The sequence below is a fragment of the Salvelinus sp. IW2-2015 genome, linkage group LG16 (genome assembly GCF_002910315.2).
Source record: "Salvelinus sp. IW2-2015 linkage group LG16, ASM291031v2, whole genome shotgun sequence".
NCBI lineage: Eukaryota > Metazoa > Chordata > Actinopteri > Salmoniformes > Salmonidae > Salvelinus > Salvelinus sp. IW2-2015.
Window position 1 is genome coordinate 21,220,954 of NC_036856.1, and position 19,412 is coordinate 21,240,365.

The 19,412-nt window shown below is 44.6% G+C and overlaps 1 protein-coding gene across 1 annotated transcript in view; it reads right to left on the minus strand.

Moving 5' to 3' along the window:
* LOC111975958 (spermatogenesis-associated protein 16) overlaps positions 1-19,412 on the minus strand; it is a 59,027-nt gene that overhangs the window by 18,492 nt on the left and 21,123 nt on the right. Inside the window, exons 5-8 of the mRNA XM_024004632.1 lie at positions 8,271-8,355; positions 5,817-5,967; positions 3,620-3,772; positions 2,098-2,214 (exon numbers count right to left, since the gene is read on the minus strand). Coding sequence (XP_023860400.1) covers positions 2,098-2,214; positions 3,620-3,772; positions 5,817-5,967; positions 8,271-8,355 — 506 coding nt within the window. The remainder of the gene's footprint in view (positions 1-2,097; positions 2,215-3,619; positions 3,773-5,816; positions 5,968-8,270; positions 8,356-19,412) is intronic.

Here is a 19,412-nt window from a genome sequence, read left to right on the forward strand (position 1 = left end):
TAGAATGAGAGAAAGCGTTTGAAATTAAGATACAGTTACTGTGATGCATCTGAACAAACGTTGCTTAAAGAATATGACAGACAGTTCTGACTTAATAGGCTCTTACTAGTGCGCTGCTAGCCGTCTGGTAACGCTGCTGCCTAGCCGTCTGGTAACGCTGCTGCTAGCCGTCTGGTAACTTGCTAGCCGTCTGTAACGCTGCTGCCTACGCGCTCTGGTAAGCTGCGCCTAGCGTCTGGTAACGCTGCTGCCATAGCCGTTCTGTTAACGCTGCTGCCTAGCCGTCTGTTAACGCGCTGCTTGCCTAAGCCGTCGTAACGGCTGTGCCTAGCCGTCTGGGGTAACGCCTGCTGCCTAGCCGTCTGGTAACGCTGCTGCCTAGCCCGTCTGGTAACGCTGCTGCCTAGCCGTCGTTAACGCTGCTGCCTAGCCGTCTGTTAACGCTGCTGCCTAGCCGTCTGGTAACGCTGCTGCCTAGCCGTCTGGTAACGCTGCTGGCCTAGCACGTCTGGTAACGCTTGCTGCCTAGCCGTCTGGTAACGCTGCTGCCTAGCCGTCTCGGTAACGCTGCTGCCTAGCCGTCTGGTAACGCTGCTGCCTAGCCGTCTGTAACGCTGCTGCCAGCCGTTGGACGCTGTGCCTAGCCGTCTGGTAACGCTGCTGCCTAGCCGTCTGTTAACGTCTGCTGCCTAGCCGTCTGTTAACGCTGCTGCCTAGCGCGTCTGAACGCTGCTGCCTAGCCGTCTGTTAACGCTGCTGCCTAGCCGTCTTGGTAACGCTGCTGCCTAGCCGTCTGTTAACGCTGCTGCCTAGCCGTCGTTAACGCTGGCTGCCTAGCCGCTGTTAACGCTGCTGCCTAGCCGTCTGTTAACGCTGCTGCCTAGCCGTCTGTTAACGCTGCTGCCTAGCCGTTGGTAACGCTGCTGCCTAGCCGTCTGTAACGCTCTGCCTAAGCCGTCTGTAACGCTGCTGCCAGCCCGTCTGTTAACGCTGCTGCCTAGCCGTCTGGTCTCTAACGCTGCTTGCCTAGCCGTCTGTTAACGCTGCTGCCTAGCCGTCTGTTAACGCTGCTGCCTAGCCGTCTGTTAACGCTGCTGCCTACGTCTGTTAACTCTGCTGCCGGCTCGCTGCTCTGCGTCTAGGTAACGCTGCTGCCTAGCCGTCTGGTAACGCTGCTGCCTAGCGTCTTGTAAACGCTGCTGCCTAGCCGTCTGGTAGAACCGCTGCTAGCCTAGCCGTGCTGTGTAACGCTGCTGCCTAGCGCCGGTCTGTTTAACGCTGTGCCTAAGCCGTTTTATCGTAACGCTGCTGCCTAGCCGTCTAACGCTGCTGCCTAGCCGTCTGGTAACGCTGCTGCCTAGCCGTCTGGTAACGCTGCTGCCTAGCCGTCTGGTAACGCTGCTGCCTAGCCGTCTGTTAACGCTGCTGCCTAGCCGTCTGTTAACGCTGCTGCCTAGCCGTCTGNGTCTGTTAACGCTGCTGCCTAGCCGTCTGTTAACGCTGCTGCCTAGCCGTCTGTTAACGCTGCTGCCTAGCCGTCTGGTAACGCTGCTGCCTAGCTGTCTGGTAACGCTGCTGCCTAGCCGTCTGTTAACGCTGCTGCCTAGCCGTCTGGTAACGCTGCTGCCGTCTCTTACAAAGTCACAGGGAAATGAGTGCATATCAACCTACCCACGACCAAGGCGTGATGACCTTCACACCATCCTGCCTGTTCTTAACAAGAGGAGAGGGTAATTGACAGATAACACACGTGGTGCACAGTGGGGCGTCAGCTAGCCTAGTGGTTAGAGCGTTGGACTAGTAACCGATAGGTTGCAAGATCGAATCCCCGAGCGGACAAGGTAAAAATCTGTTGTTCTACCACTGAACAAGGCAGTTAACCCACTGTTCTTCGGCTGTCATTGAAAATAAGAATTTGTTCTTAACTGACTTGCATAAATAAAGGTAAAATAAACAGTGACGCTCAGTCAGTCAGCACATTTTGTTCACCAGTACAGCACCACTCTTTTTAGTAGAGCTTAAGGACCGAATATGACCTATCGTTCTGTCAATTATGGTTGCTTTGTTTTCCTCCACTCAAAGCATGTAAACGTATACCCACAGCTAGTTTGGTGCACTTAATAAAATCTAAGACTGGTAGGATCCTCCTGCTGAACGTGTCACACACCCGCTCCATGTCCTCTGGGCTACTGGAGCTGAATGAGGCTCTGGGTCCTGAACAAACAAAGAAATAAACATACAATCAACATCCACAGACTCAGCTTTAAACTCAAACTTACTTTAGCACAAATAAATTACAGCTAATCAACACTACGGTTTGCTAATCAATGCAGGATTGAGCAGCAGCAGCACACACGCACACTGCAGTGGTGACATCCCCTTATGGCGAGCTCAGCAGCCACCCCCCCTGCGCCAGCGGCAAATGACTGATGGCTTAACAGACCCATGCAGTGCCCATGTCTTTGATACATTACACAAAGGCATCGATTTCCCCCCTGCCTTTTAACAGAGCAGACGACTACAGCACAGCTGACCTCCTCAGCTCTGTCTGTGCGCTCCTCTACCGAGGAACTGAACAAGCCAACAAAGATAGATAGAAAGTCAGTCAGTCAGTCTATATAATCTTTGTTAGTGCAGAGCAGTCAGTTCTACAACATCTCTCCTGTATGCTCTTTCTAGACCAGTGGTTCCCAATCCACAAGGGGTACCTAAGAAGACTCATGAGACCATAGGCCTACTGGTAAAATGTACATGAGGGGGTACTTCAGGGGCACTCCAGCAAGGGCAAAATTCTGTTGGTGGTACAGTAACCAAAACAAGTTGGGAACCACTGCTGTGGACCATATGAAGTGTCATGTAAATGCATAATACAGAAGCTAGATTACTGTTCCATTTCAACAGTGTCAATATTTCACCTCCCCTGCCCCCCTTGACGTAATGATTGCAAGATGACTGGGGTCAAATGACAAATCCACTAATTCCAAAATTGACTAGCTGACTAATGTAATGAACTGAAAGCCTGTGGTCCATTTTCCTACCATCATCCAACCTAGTGTTCTAAGCCTGCAGTACTGTGGTATGCAACAACCCTGCCTGAATAGTCGCTAATAAATATGAAATGTCTCTCGGCAGCATTGCTGTTTGTTCATTCTGAGAAGTGTGTGTCTGTTTTAGAGAAAGTATGTGGGATCTCTTTGGTGTCGTGAGTATGAAGGTGCTGTGAGAACACAGAGCTGACAGTGTGACGTGATCACCAGGTCAAGGGTTAGGTGACAGTCATACCACTCTGTGTGATGTCAAGGGGGTTCAGTGACTTGGAACTGTCTGCATACTTCAATATTCTACATCATCTGCAACCACTTCAGAAAACAACTCTATCGACTCTCTCAGTTCTCAGAGTTACACGTCCATAATAAAACAAGCATGCTTCAACAGATGTACAAACTCCAACATTTTAAAACCGTTTTACAAACTGAAAAGGCATACATGAGTTAAGAGTTGGTAAGTATTGCAGTAGCCCGGGACAATAAAATCAGTGACTACAGCTGCTAGCAACAAACTTCTGTGTTGTGTGTGTGCCAGCAGTGTCACGCGTCAGTGAGATGTACAGTATCTGTACCTGTAAAAGAGGGGCAGGTCCTGCTGGTGAGTTTGCTGAGGAAGCTGCCGTCCTGTCCCCTCCTGAAGCCCAGGGTGAGGACGTATTTCTGCTGGGTGGACGGGGGATTGCTCCAGTCTGTGGTCTGGGGCAGCAGGTGACCTCCACTGGGGTCTGGGGGACAGGCAGAGAGGAACAGGAGGGCTGGTTAATTAACATAAATCTTAATCTATTTATTTATTAGGTGAATTTCATCAATGACAGTGTACATCAAAGACATACAGTACATCTCAGAAGTGAGAAGTGATTCGTTGCACCACATTTAGCTAACAGCTCATTCCTCTCAAATCAATAGAATCCAATCAGTCTTTTTAGTATATGACCAATATAATGCACAGTATGTGTGAGAGACAGACTTGGGTACGTTGATTCTTCTTGAGTCTGTTGATTGCTATTCTCACAATGCTCTGACATACAAGTAGTGTCTTTATGTCTTGTAATGTTCTACAGGCCAATTCACCCGTAAATATTACATTCAAAACCACACACAAATGTCAGCCCTTTCATATGTTACTGCCTGTATGCATAGTGTACCATAAATGCGTAAAAATTGGGAAATTGCCTTTTTCATCCCCCGAGGCAGTTGACAGAAGCCACAGCAGGGGATGATGTGTTCTCCATGGAATTCCAATGATTGGATTACAACTAGGCTGCATCCCAAATGGCAATCTATTTCCTATTTAGTATAATACTTTTGATTACAGTTCATAGGGAATAGGGACCCTACATAGGGAGTTGGGTGCCATTGGAATTGGGTAGCCTACTGTATTACCAGTGTCCCCCACAATGGCTGCTTTGCTCCCAAACCAGGTCACTCATTTGGGTTGGTTTCATGGCATTGCTGACCCTTGGGTCAAAGTTACATTAATGCTATTAGCCTTAAAAGGATTCACCCCAGACAGACGCTCACCCTCAGAGTGGTGATGGATGGATGATGGGTTCCCTGCTGTGTCTATGAATTCATAGTTTCCATGGTGAATGTACAACACAAAAAAGCAATACCCTTCAGCAAGACTCACTGAGTCTTATAATAGTAATACTGTAGCCTAGACTTCTGGAGAAACTCAAGTGAATGTTCCTCTTTCCTCTCTCAGTGTGTGTGTGTGTGTCTCTCTCCCTCCCCTGTGTGGTGGTGTTATTGATGAGGCTGGTCCAGAGAGCACTCCCCTCTCCTCTCTGACCACTGACCTGTGTCACCGGGGGTTACTGGTCTGGCTTGTTATCCTGGCTGGGTGGAAGCAAAGAACTGAGCACAAGTCTAACTTTAATCAAGGCCTTCAGAGATCCTCAGCCCTTTTCGTCCACTGTCTCTGGGTACTACCCTTCCCTTCCCTCCTCCTCCTTCCCCTCTTCTCTCCTCCCCTCTTCCAACCATTCCTGCTGATGACCTTCCTGGACTCTACAGCTCATGCCTCACCCCATGGCAGTTTGAGAAATCGGACCTGTCCGCGGACACATGCACCATTCAGAGCACATGTCTCAGTGTAGAGGGTAATTAAAGTGAGTCTCCAGAGGTTTTGTATTATTTCAGCCAGTAGTTTTGAAAGTAGTGCTCCCTGAAAATGTTGCACGATTGTGAACTATGTCATCCAGTTCGAATATGTTAAGTCCTGCATTTGAAAAAATATATATAAATGTTTTTTTGCAATACGTATAATACGTTAACGAATTCCAATTCATACAATATGTTACGAATTTGTAAGTGCTTAAGATCATGGACTGCATCTTTAAGAGTTAATGGAACAGCACTTCTCAAATTGAAACACACTTGCATGGGGAGGTAACAGACAGCCCATGGTGGGGTAACCAGCTAATGTGGCTAAACCACAGTAGAGGGCAGCTTATTTGATCTAGACAGGGGTCTGTAGATATGCATTTGTTTTCGATAGGAGGGCATGGTGGAAAGATGAGGCAGGGCAGGCTAATTGAGGCACTGGCAGTGTGTGTGTTTGACCCCTGCTAGTCTGAGCTGCAGGCTGACAGTGAGGAGAACAGGCTATACAGTATAGCCTCCTGCTGAGAGGAAGATGTGGGGGAGAACCATGTTCATCTCACTCACTTCTTCTACTGGAGGGAGCTCTATCATTTCTAAAGGATGAATCTCATAGAGATGAGAGTCTATTCCTCGCTCCCATTCCCCCTGGTCTATATTCCATACCTGTGAACAGGTAGTCTGTGAACGCAGTGTGCTGTTTCCTGAAGGTCTCCTCAGCCTTGGCGATGCAATCCCCCACGGAGTCCCCAGCAGAGCACGGGGTGTACATGACAGAGAAACCATCCTCCATGGTGATCGCCTCGTCCAACAGAGCCTGGGATTGTGGAGTCGTGTGAGGCAGGGAAGAGAGTAAGAGAGGACCATTGTTATCTAATTTCCTTATTTTTTWAATATTTAACCCTTATTTTACCAGGTAAATTGACTGAGAACACATTCTCATTTATAGCAACAACCTGAGGAATAGTTACAGGGGAGAGGAGATGAATGAGCCAATTGTAAGCTGGGGATGATTAGGTGACCGTGATGGTATGAGGCCCAGATTGGGAATTTAGCCAGGACACCAGGGTTAACACCCCTACTCTTACAATAAGTGCCATGGGATCTTTAACGTCCCATCCAAAAGACGGCACCCTACACAGGGAAATGTCCCCAATCACTGCCCTGGGACATTGGAATATTTTTTTAGACCAGAGGAAAGAGTGCCTCCTACTGGCCCTCCAACACCACTTCCAGCAGCATCTGGTCTCCCATCCAGAGACCAACCAGGACCAACCATGATTAACTTCAGAAGCAAGCCAGCAGTGGTATGCAGGGTGGTATGCTGCTGGCCTTACTCAGAGGTAGACACTCCTAAAATGATGAAAGTTTCTAAAAGCAGAGCTGATTGAATTGTTCAGGCTGCTACAAGAGCTGTGACAGTAGATCTGCTGATTTGGCCATTCAAGGTTACATTTGTTCTTACTGTTTTCTGTGCTTTGATGGACTGGGATTTTTTTAAATTGTAAACAAGAAAATGTCTAAGAATTTTAAACATTGCTATGCTTTCCGTTGGGTTGTTGGGATGAATAAAACATAGCAACTGGGAAACTAACGGTGTTCCTGGACTAATCTATTCTCCGTTTAAATCCACTCTGAATGAGAGGGAACAGATTATGGATTGGGGATTAACATGGCTTTGGTTTTCCCATAACCTTTTACATTTGTCTGAAGCTAAAGGGAAATATTACCCTACCAGACAATTCAGCTCTCCATCTACTTATTATTTCAGATGACATTAGAATAAGCAGATTACAGTACTATGTCAATGAGTTCGTTTTGAGCTTCAGATCGCTAGCTAGCTACCTTATTAAATCACCTCTATTGATAAGTGAAAGAGAAAGAGCTGAGGCTTCATTAGTCTGACCACCCAGAAAAACACAACATTATCTCCCTACAGTAGTTAGGGAGATAATGTTGTGTTTTCGCCCATTGATTCAATTATTTGGGGGTGTTCTGTTTTGATGGAGAATTTCTGAGCCATTTGTCAGCAGGCAAGAAAATGTATCACAATGAAACAAATGCCATAGCTAGGGCTCGAAGATATTTTCTATTGACATTCATTTCCATGTGCATGTTTAGTGAGAAAGTATTGCAATAAAATATGGAATGAGTTAGCTGTAAAGATGATCCATAAAAAGGCCATGCGATAGAAAAACAAAATGCCTCCTTGACGTCAATACCAGTCCGAAGTTTCTCCCCTGTTTATTTGACAAAGGAAACATTAAAAGTGGAAGTAGTGTGGTTCTAAATCTGTGGCCCTCACTGAGGGACTTGAAACCCACAGTGGGTAGAAGGCTGTGTGTGATGTTGGGAGCTAGTTTAAGGGCCGTCAGGATAAACACACACAGACGTATTGAAATTCACATGGGACGGAAATGAATAAAACGGAAGGTGCTTGATGTACTGAATACTAAAATCTATCCCGCACTCATCTCACTTCAAGCAAATGCAAATCAAGGCTCGATTTCAAGCGAATGCAGATCCGTACAAACCCACTTTCAAGGTCAAAAGCATTCATTTTGCCCTCCGAATTAAAAGAACTCTTCACCTTTCCTCTGCTAAACTTGAAGTGCAGAAAAGCAACTTCAGCGAGTGTAATTCCCTCTATGTTTGCATGTGTTCCTTCGCCAACCTCCAACATCTTATGGAAACTCATGTACAAAGCTTGGGGTTTATATTCAGTACTACATGGTCATGATGCTAGACATGCAAGGCAAGTAAAAATGGGAAAACATAGCAAACACATTACATGTATTCTGTCAATTCTGTAAATTGTGTGATAGTAGTGGTTGAGGTCATTAAGATTAGATTAGAGAGAACAAGGTTTGTGTAACCATACAGTAGTCTAGAGGCTGATTCATTGGATGACCTTTGCTTGCCAGTGTTGAGGTTAGGTTCACTCGGTGCCACCACGCTGTGCTCTGGTTCATTATAAACCGTTTACTGCTATGCAGCGTTCTGCCTGATTGATATGCAAAGAGCTACCTCAGTCGGCAGTCTTTTAAGTAATAATCATTCATTGAGCTTTTGATTGGGCGGTGGGCCCCTCGTCTCTGCTCTGGGGCCATCTGTTCTCACCTGCCAATACAGTTTGATGAGCTTGCTTATGTGTTCATCTGAGCCCCCAGACAGCCAGTACACCCAGTCAGCAATCATGGCACTCCTAATGACAAGGACAGAGACACACAGAAACTATCAGACAAATTTCAATCAAGATGTTACACTCTGTGGGGAGAGAGGCACAAGAGAGACAGCACACACATTCAATAGCTAGGTGAAAACGGCATACGCAATAGTCTAGCATAGCACAGCATGGCACAGGAGAGCAAAGCACAGCAGAGTCAAGCAGAGCACATACAATACAGAGAGGTTTTCATTCTCTAAAATGGAACAGCATAGCACTGATAACATTATCAAAAGAACCATCTGCAGCAATATCAAAAAGTCAACCAAAATAGCAGACATAAGACCCAGTTTCAGTGTTTCTGGTGTCCCTGCGATGTAAGGATAAATATATGTCAAGGGAAAAGTATTGCCTGGCATCCTGCCATTCAAAAACCTTTATGTCGTTATTGTGTATTTGTCCCATGTTCTCAGAATAACCAGGTTGCCAACAAAAACAAAGAGGAATGAAATGCACATGACATGATACAAAAAAAACACAAGGGACTGAAAAAGCATTCTGTCACGTTTAGTCTTGGGAGCACTATGCCTGTAAGTGGATCTTGCACATATGAGTAACTGTATAGCGTAAACGATCACAAGGTCAGGTATTGTTTGTTTTTCAAAGAGTACCTTTGGGTTACTTTAGCATGCCCCATTTATAGCCAACGCCCGTCCATGGCTGGGGGCTCTGTATATGGCACACTGTGTCGCCTACAGATGTCACATCTGATGCTGCATAAATCCTCCGCAAACATGTTCACCAATCATCTGTGAAAGACCCTTAAAATCATCCCACCATGCAGTCACACTCCTGTCTGTCTGTCTCTACTACACTACCTCTATACTCGTGGAGGCACATTGGATTTGAGTTTTTATTCTTAAGACACTGTGGTAACATAACTGTAAAATAATTTTCAGTGCTTTGGTAGAGTGACACAAATTGTCAAATTGATGAAGCAACTATCTCTGATTTTACATCAAAGATTTATTCTCTTTTTGGCTGATGTTTGGCTCCCCACCAGAGAAGAAGCTACCAATAAATGATCTTAAGTGTTGGGACAAGGGCTGGAAGAAAGAGGCTGAGTGGTGATGATGATAATAATAATTCTAGGGGGGGCAACCGAAAGGTTGCTGATTCGAATCCCTCAACCGGCAAGGTGGAAAAATCTGCCGTTCTGCCCTTGAGCAAGGCAGTCCACCCCCGACAACAATTGCTCCCTGGGCGCCGATTAAGGCAGGCCCCCGCACCTCTCTAATTCAGAGGGTTTGGGTTAAATATGGAAGACACATTTCGGTTGATTGCATTCAGTTTGATTTGACTAGGTGTGCCCCTTTACCCTAGTTGCAGTTCAACCCTGTTGGCACTGGCCAGGTCTCTAGCAGCTAGGATCATGCCTTGGCCTGCCAGGTTGCTGTCTCCCCTGCTTCCAACAATCTATACAGTGGCTGATGGCTGCCAGATGTGCTGTGATCACTGAAAGATAATCCCAGTAATTGGTCATGATTGGTTCATCTGACAGTGATGATGATGGCTCAGCTCTAAGGGATGGATGGATGGGCCAGTGGGCCTGGATTGCCAGAGAGAGAGAGAGAGGCCAGGCATGGTTGAAGTCATCATCACAGCCACAATCAATGAACCTCATGAGAGCACTCACTGGTGTGTGTTTGAGAAAGGAAAACCCAATTGCACTCCCCAAAGAGTGAAGCAACTGATTTTCCATTGTTGGACCAGCCTCTATTGACTACAGCGGAGGTTAGGACTCATGCCTGGTTAATGGGCGTGAAGTCCATCTAGTAAACCCTAGAGTCTTAGCATTCCCACAACAATTAAATGGTCAAATGCATTGGTAGCGTTCAATGTACATCAGAGTGCTAACTCTATGCGATCTCTACAATAAAGCCAAGATTGCGAGAAGCCTGCATGTTGGATTTCCCCCTCATGAAGCATTCAATGGAATGCTAATTGCTGGCATACAGTTTGCATATAGCATGAAGCTGCATATAGAAACAGCTATTGTTAGGAAGCAGAGTGCCATAGTTCTCAGTCATCTCTGTTTAAAATATATTCTCTTTGTTACAGAGTGAGAGCAAACACCCATTTAAAATCCTGTCATGCCACTCTTGTAACAAAGAGAGCTATAAAAACAGGTTTGCCAATAATGTCAATTGACCCCTTAATCCCCTTTTCTGAGGGTCCAAGGTAACAGGGGTGATCCGATCAATAGCTCCCTTACATGAGAGGCCCTGTCTATTGAGTGATGTCACGGAAAGTAGATGTGGCTATCACAAGCCTTTTAAAAATGTCTTCAAAACACTTGGAATTGGAAACCTTTCCGGTTGCACTGTGACCGCCCTATGAGACTAGCCTGCTGCCTACAGCCCCTCGTCCTCTTGATATGTACACATAAAAAATACATCTCCTTTATGTCGATGCTGGCAGTCAATTTGACAGAGTTAAATTCAACAGGCAGACTGGGATTTGGGTTAATTTGAAAAGTTCCTGTTAGTTCTCTCACTCTGGCCACATGGGGGGTGTGGACGAACAATAAGAGATTTGTCAAAGGACAGCATGACAACCAAAAAACAACAACCTCAAGACAGAAAAAAACCCATTTGGGACCGGCCTGACCCCTCATATCAAGATAATGACCAGTCTGACAGCATGGGGCCGTTTGTGACGGCTGGCCTGAAAAAATGGCCAATAGAGGCAGCTTGTGTAGAGAATTCACAATGTGACACCATTAAAGTCTAAGGAAGAAAAAAACAAACCGAAGTGATGGAGAAGGTAAGAGGAAGGCCACAGCAGCCCCACAGCACAGTGGACTACTAGGGGATGGTCAATTCATCATCACCACCAACTCCCTTCACATAGCAGCTCAGCCCAGGTAGCTGTACTGTACCACAACATAGATATGTTCTGATACTCAGGTGACACACCATTGTAAGAATTGTCTTTGAAAGCTGCCGAAAAGAACAGCCCAACCCCACACGCCACAGCTGCTCCATTAGCAGCACATGCAGCTGTAGAGAATGGCGTTGTTTTCTACTGGTGTCAGCATTCTACATACTCTTGGCTCCCGAGTGCAAAAGGTTTGGCATTCAACACCTCTTTTCTCACACAAATCCGAGGTCTGGGCTTGGCAAATCAGATGTATGCATAATGGAAGACAAAAGTGAATCGTATAAGAAAATGAGTTAGTGGTGTGTACAGGATATTTTTCTCTCCATTCACCAGGCACTCAGCAGCCTACCTCCTCTAGTTCCCATATTCATGGCATACATGTGTCTATTGATATACATTTGATTTGATTTATTAGGATCCCCATTTGCCAACGGAGACAGCTAGTCTTACTGGGCTCTGACACATAACAACAAATACATTACAGACAAAAGACTTTACATACATTTACAAATATTAAAATGTAGTCTGTGTGGATCTTTCAGTTACACATACATGTCAGTACATACAACAAGTAGCTCACATGGGGGAGAGGCGTTGTGCCGTGAGGTGTTGCTTTATTTGTTTTTTTTCAACCAGGTTTGCTGTTCACTTGCGCTATATGAGATGGAAGGGAGTTCCATTCACTCATGGCTCTGTATAATACTGTACGTTTCCTTGAAATTGTTCTGGACCTGGGGACTAAAAAAACTGGTGTCTCGTGGGGTCAGTGCTTTGTGTAAGTGCAAACAACTTGCAATTTCCAACATGTTTCTTATAAAACAGAAGTGAAGCAGTCAGTCTTTCCTCAACTCTCAGCCAAGAGAGCCTGGCATGCAGTGGCGGTTCTAGCTTGTATGGCTCCCTGGGAGAACCACCCCTTCAGTTACCCCACAGCCAACAACAAAAAAAGCACCATTCTGCACTAACTGTAATTTTTATTCAGACATTTGGAACAACACAAATACATAGTCATAACATTTAAAACTATATAAATATAAAAAATATATACAAAAATAAGACTCAAAAATATCAAAAAGTAACAAAGACAAATAGAAACAAATTGTAGTATATAAATACAAATAAATATAATCAAATTATTACACTATTACCCTATTGCTAACAATAAACTAAAAAACTAAATTGCACAAATCCTATATCAGACAAATACACAAATAGAATAACACACTTATAAACACACTTATAAAGAAGAGAACCTGATTATTACACTATTGCACTTCAAACAAGAAACACAAACTAAATTGCACAACTGCCATCTAAACCCTGACCTTTCTTGCCTTCCTTGATTCAAAGTCATCAATTACATCATCATAAGAAATCTGCCCAGCAATTGCATGGTTAATACTGATGACAGCAAGGGCACTAAGGCGTTCCTGTGACATGGTGGACCTCAGGTCGGATTTGATGAGCTTCAACTTTGAAAAGCTCCTCTCTGCTTCAGCTAAGGTCACTGGAAGAGAAGACAAATTCTGAGAGCAGTCCATAAATGTGGATACATTTCTGAGAGCTCCCTTTCGTGTATAAATATCAGCAGCTCAAGCGGGGTCATGGTCTTTTTTCCCCCTTTTTTTCCCTCTTTAATGTTTAGGAAAGGCGTGCCGTTAGCGGGACACCTCGACAACATCTGGTGGAATGGTAGAGCGCCAAATTCAAATTAAATTAAATGCAATACATCAAAATAAAGCTTAACTTGTTGTTAATCCAGCCGCCGTGTCAGATTTCAAAAAGGCTTTACGGCGAAAGCAAACCATGCGATTATCTGAGGACAGCGCCCAGCACACAAATGCATAACAAATCATTTTCAACCAGGGAGTTGCGACACGAAAGTCAGAAATAGCGATATAATATAGGCCTTAACTTTGAAGATCTTCTTCTGTTGGCACTCCAAAAGGTCCCAGTTACATTACAAATGGTCCTTTAGTTCAATAATGTCCTTCATTATATCCATAAAAACTCAGTTTAGCTGGCGCGCTTCAGTCAATAATCCACTCAGTTTCCCTCCATCAAAATGCATACAAAATGAATCCCAAACGTTACTAATAAACTTTTCCAAAGTTTGACTTAAGAAAGAACACGCTTTCCTCCACTTGCTTGGAAACGCTACAGCCAAAATGCGAGCCACCTAGAAAAACTACAATTTCTGGGTCATTTTTCCAAAAACCAGCCTGAAACTCTTTCTAAAGACTGTTGACATCTAGTGGAAGCCCTAGGAACTGCAATTTGGGAGGACTTGGGCTTATAATTATAGTACTAGTCATTGAAAACAGTGGTAAGGTGAAATTATTATTTTTTGGGATGGTTTGTCCTCGGGGTTTCGCCTGCCATATCAGTTCTGTTATACTCACAGACATAATTCTAACAGTTTTAGAAACTTTGGAGTGTTTTCTATCTAAATCTACCAATGATATGCATATCCTAGCATCTGGGCCTGAGTGACAGGCAGTTTCCTTTGGGCACGCTTTTCATCCGGACCTGAAAATACTGCCCCCTATCCCAAAGAAGGGATTTTTTTTTTCCTTTTAAAGGGGTGGTTCAGCTTAATATTGCTGAAAGAATGTTGCTTCCATCAATGTAATTGTCTGCATCATTTTCAATCCCCCATATATTTTTTGGGTAAATAAATATATCCATATACATACACACATGCATACATATACACATATATACATACACATACCTATATAGACATACATACTTTTTTTAGAATATGCCTTTATTATTCCCTGCAAACACTACCACACTTCCCCCAATTGGAGTAAACCAATAACCACTTAGGCTTCTAACTTCAGTTTATATATCTTATACACATTTTACAGACACAATCTATTTTACAATAGTTTTTTTTTTTTTTTTGTCCTTCCTCTATTTCGGATGTCCATCCAGTTTGATTTATATTTGTATTTCACAAAAGCTCTGAACCTTATATACACTGCTCAAAAAAATAAAGGAGAACACTAAAATAACACATTCCTAGATCTGAATGAATGAAATAATTCTTATTATAATACTTTTTTCTTACATAGTTTGAAATGTGGCTGACAAACAAAATCACGACAAAAATTATCATGGAAATCAAAATTTACAAACCCATTGGAGGTCTGGATTTGGAGTCACACTCAAATTAAAGTGGAAAACCACACTACAGGCTGATCCAACTTTGATGTAATGTCTTAAAACAAGTCAAAATGAGGCTCAGTATTGTGTGTGGCCTCCACGTGCCTGTATGACCTCCCTACAACGCCTGGGCATGCTCTGATGAGGTGGCGGATGGTCTCCTGAGGGATCTCCTCCCAGACCTGGACTAAAAGCATCCGCCAACTCCTGGACAGTCTGTGTGCAACGTGGCGTTGGTGGATGGAGCGAGACATGAATGTTCAGATGTGCTCAATTGGATTCAGGTCTGGGGAACGGGCGGGCCAGTCCATAGCATCAATGTCTTCCTCTTGCAGGAACTGCTGACACACTCCAGCCACATGAGGTCTAGCTTGTTCTTGTTTAGGAGGAACCCAGGGCCAACCGCACCAGCATATGTCTCACAGGGGTCTGAGGATCTCATCTCGGTACCTAATGGCAGTCAGGCTACCTCTGGCGAGCACATGGAGCGTGTGCGGCCCCAAAGAAATGCCACCCGCACACCATGACTGACCACCGTCCAAACCGGTCATGCTGGAGGATGTTGCAGGCAGCAGAACATTCTCCACGGCGTCTCCAGACTCTGTCACGTCTGTCACATTGGCTCAGTGTGAACCTGCTTTCATCTGTGAAGAGCACAGGGCGCCAGGTGGCGAATTTGCCAATCTTGGTGTTCTCTGGCAAATGCCAACGTCCTGCACGGTGTTTGGGCTGTAAGCACAACCCCCACCTGTGGACGTCGGGCCCTCATACCCCCTCATGGAGGTCTCTTTCTGACGCGTTTGAGCAGACACATGCACATTTGTGGCCTGCTGGAGGTCATTTTGCAGGGCTCTGGCAGTGCTCCTCCTGCTCCTCCTTGCACAAAGGCGGAGGTAGCGGTACTGCTGCTGGGTTTGTGCCCCCTACGGCCTCCTCCACGTCTCCTGATTACTGGCCTGTCTCCTGGTAGCGCCTCCATGCTAAGGACACTACGCTGACAGACACAGCAAACCTTCTTGCCACAGCTCGCATTGATGTGCCATCCTGGATGAGCTGCACTACCTGAGCCACTTGGTGTGGGTTGTAGACTCCGTCTCATGCTACCACTAGAGTGAAAGCACCGCCAGCATTCAAAAGTGACCAACATCGCCAGGAAGCATAGGAACTGAGAAGTGGTCTGTGGTCACCACCTGCAGAACCACTCCTTTATTGGGGGTGTCTTGCTAATTGCCTATAATTTCCACCTGTTGTCTATTCCATTTGCACAACAGCATGTGAAATTTATTGTCAATCAGTGTTGCTTCCTAAGTGGACAGTTTGATTTCACAGAAAGTGTGATTGACTTGGAGTTACATTGTGTTGTTTAAGTGTTCCCTTTATTTTTTTGAGCAGTGTACATTCTACAGACCCTGTATGTTTTACATTGGCTATCTTGTTATTAGTCCCACCCTTCAGCTCCATTCAACCCCTCCCATCTGTGCAGTGATGCTTCACAAAAGTATTGAACCTTTCTATTCTCAAAGCTTCTACAGATTGTAAATTAAAAATAAACATTTTTGCTAAAATAATTATGATATTATTGATTGATTGACTATGGTTTTTCAAATCACCCAGTATTGCTATCTGCAGGGTCATGGTCTTCGTTGGCAAGTCAGGCAAGTTCTTCAGTTCCTGTGCAAGCTCTCTGCCATCCAAGTCTGAGTGTTCTTTACAGTGCAGTGTCATACTAGGGGCCTCACATTGTTCTGTCAGCTCCTCATTTGAGAGACTTTGGAAGGTTGATAGCACTCAAACTTGTCTCCTACATTTTCCAATGTGGAAAATCTTTCCTGAAGGGCTGAGGTTGCAGCATCAACAACGACACTGAAAAATGTCACCTCCAGTTTCATCAGGGCATCAATCAAAGGCTCATCAATTGATTTGTATGAAAAGTTCCGCTTTATGGACCTCAGCCTTTTTTGCTGTAGAACAGCCTCTACATTCATTCCCTCGCAAATATCCTTGGCTGACGTTTGTGCTGTCATAAAGCCTGTTGCCCTGTAGTTGCTGAGACCTCTCTCTGTCTTTCTGAGAAGACTGACTGCAACATCCACATGCATACTGGGAGACTGCATCAGCTTGCTCACATGTTGGATCTGGCTCAAGATGTCATACCACACCACTGTACAGATGCTGAAGTGGTATGATCCCACCTCCTCTGACAAGGAGTGGGCCTCAATCTTTATCACAGGGTCTTTGGTTTGATCCCTCACCTCTCTCACCGCTGCTGCCTGATACCTCAGTGGCTCGACACTTTTAACTTTACTCTCCCACCTTGTCTCAGTCCACATCTTCAAAGTGATGTCCACATGTTTTTTCAGGATGGCCCATCGCTGTGTGGAGGCTGAGAACAAGGTGTACAMTTTGTGTAAGATGCCAAAGTAACCTGTGGCATCGACAGAACTTTTAGCAGCATCAGCCACAAACAGGTTCAATGTGTGAGCCCCACATGGCATAAATAGAGCTCTTGGATGCATTTCCAGGAGTCTGGATTGGACACCTTTGTTTTTGCCTCTCATGTTGTACCCATTATCATAAGACTGTCCTCTGCAGTCCTCAAAAGTAATTTTTAGCTCCTCTAATCTTTTGAGAATCAGGGATCAAATGTTGGCTCCTCTGCCTCCAAAAACCCCATAAAATGTTCCTTTATGAGGGGCTCCTCCTCCTGACAATTGTTCAGTGTGGATGACAACTGAGGTGGAATTTAGAATGATAGAGAATAATTTTGCCAGCTTGATGTCACTCACCATTATTGAAATGACCTTGCTGCTCAACAAATCAATGAGTTCATTCTGTATTTGATGGCCAAGGTAGCTGGTGGTGTGACTCAAGGTCCCTTTTTGGTCACGGTTAAGGTGCTCTTCATGACTGGATCAAATTGTGCCATCAGTTCAACCTCTTTGAGGAAATGTCCATTTGATGGAGAGTACAGTGTTTCTGTGTGTCCCCTTAGTGCCAGATTTCTAATTGCCAGAGACTGCACAATAGCAGTCAGACGTGTCAACACCTCTCTCCATCTTATCCTTTATCTCCATAAATGCCATCTCATGTTTATTAATTGTTTCCCCTTTATTGATCCTCATTGCCAGTTCTTTCCATGTTTTCATGCAGTTTTGGTGTTCTGAACTGCTGTTGTGTGAAGTCAGCAACGAACTTGCATGTTTCCAGTCTGTCAGTCCTGAGTTTGCTAAATAATGTTCTTCTTAGAAAAGAGTTCGCAGCAGAAGAGGCTGTTGTTTCTTTTGGAATACACCAACCAACTTCTAGGGATTTTTTCACCACTCACCAAGGTCTTCCTAAAATACTTGTGGTGGAAACGTCTTCCATCACTCTCATTCTTGGGAAAACAGAGTTAGGTGATACCTCACTTGGTCCTCGCAAACAGTTGTGTCCAAATTCTGTCAGTCAGAACTGAAGGCCAGTCAGCAGGGTCTGTAGACAGTGGTTCATCCTCAGCAGCAGGATTTGGTGGGGATGCATTTCTAATGGAGAGCACATGGGCATTAGTTTACACACGTTATTCACAGCATTTATAGTTTTATAGTGGTGTGAACATCCCACATACATACCCAGTAATAATAAAATCATCATTGTTACCTACAATATGGAAACTTAAAAATTTGCAAAAGGGAAAGTATTTTATTTGTTTATGTTATGCAGGGATGTACACAAAAACACACACACACACACACACACACACACACACACACACACACACACACACCACACACACACACACACACACACACACACACACACACACACACCACACACACACACACACACACACACCACACACACACACCACACACACACACACACACACACACACACACCTGAAGAATCCTGCTAGGGAGAAGTGGAAGCAAATGGGTCTTCATCCTCAGGCTCAGAACAACATTTGTGAAAATACCTGTGTGTCTGAGGAGATGGATGGCTCTATCCTGAGGCTCCGAGATCATTTCTGAAGAGGCCTGTGTGGCTGAGGAGATGGATGGCTCCTCATCCTGAGGCTCGAGATCATTTCTGAGAGGCCTGTGTGGCTGAGGAGGTGGAAGGCTCCTCATCCTGAGGCTCCGAGATCATTTCTGAAGAGGCCTGTGTGTCTGAGGAGGTGGATGGCTCCTCATCCTGAGGCTCCGAGATCATTTCTGAAGAGGCCTGTGTGGCTGAGGAGGTGGAAGGCTCCTCATCCTGAGGCTCCGAGATCATTTCTGAAGAGGCCTGTGTGTCTGAGGAGGTGGATGGCTCCTCATCCTGGCCAGTGCCAAAATATTTCAGAAGTGCCCCTGAATTTGAAATACAGTATATGAGTCTGACACCCTAAATACATTTGTTGCACAATTAAATATACATGTCATTATTCACAATTTATACAACTTTCAGAATAGGAACCACATGAACCATACAACCTCCTTGGCTAATACTAGGCATAAGACACCCCAAAAGACTCAATATATCACAAAAGATACAAAATATCAGCATAATATAGATGTCTTCTAAGTAAGCCGCTTAGTAAATTCCGCTTACTGAGCTCAGGACACAATCACAGAAAACCTTTATGATGTCACCTCAATAAAAGTTAACCAAATCAATAATGTGCTATTTAGGTTGTAATTGTTTTGCTGCAGGCTACACACATTATCATGATGAAACTGTGTGAAATTATATCCAATACTATGTAAGCTAGTTGGACAGAAAACTGAATATTGTCACCCTATGTGTAATAGCATAGCAAGCAACATAGGCTAACAAATATAAGTGTTATACTAGCCTATTTCATGACATGCATAATATTATTCTCATAAAGAGATGACATAGCTGCATACCTTTATCTTTTGCGCGTTTCTCCTCTTCTTCTTTCCTCTTTTTCCTAAACTGGGCACCTGATGGCTTAGACCTTTTCTTATCCATGTGTGTTGATTTGGCACTCGAGTATCAAT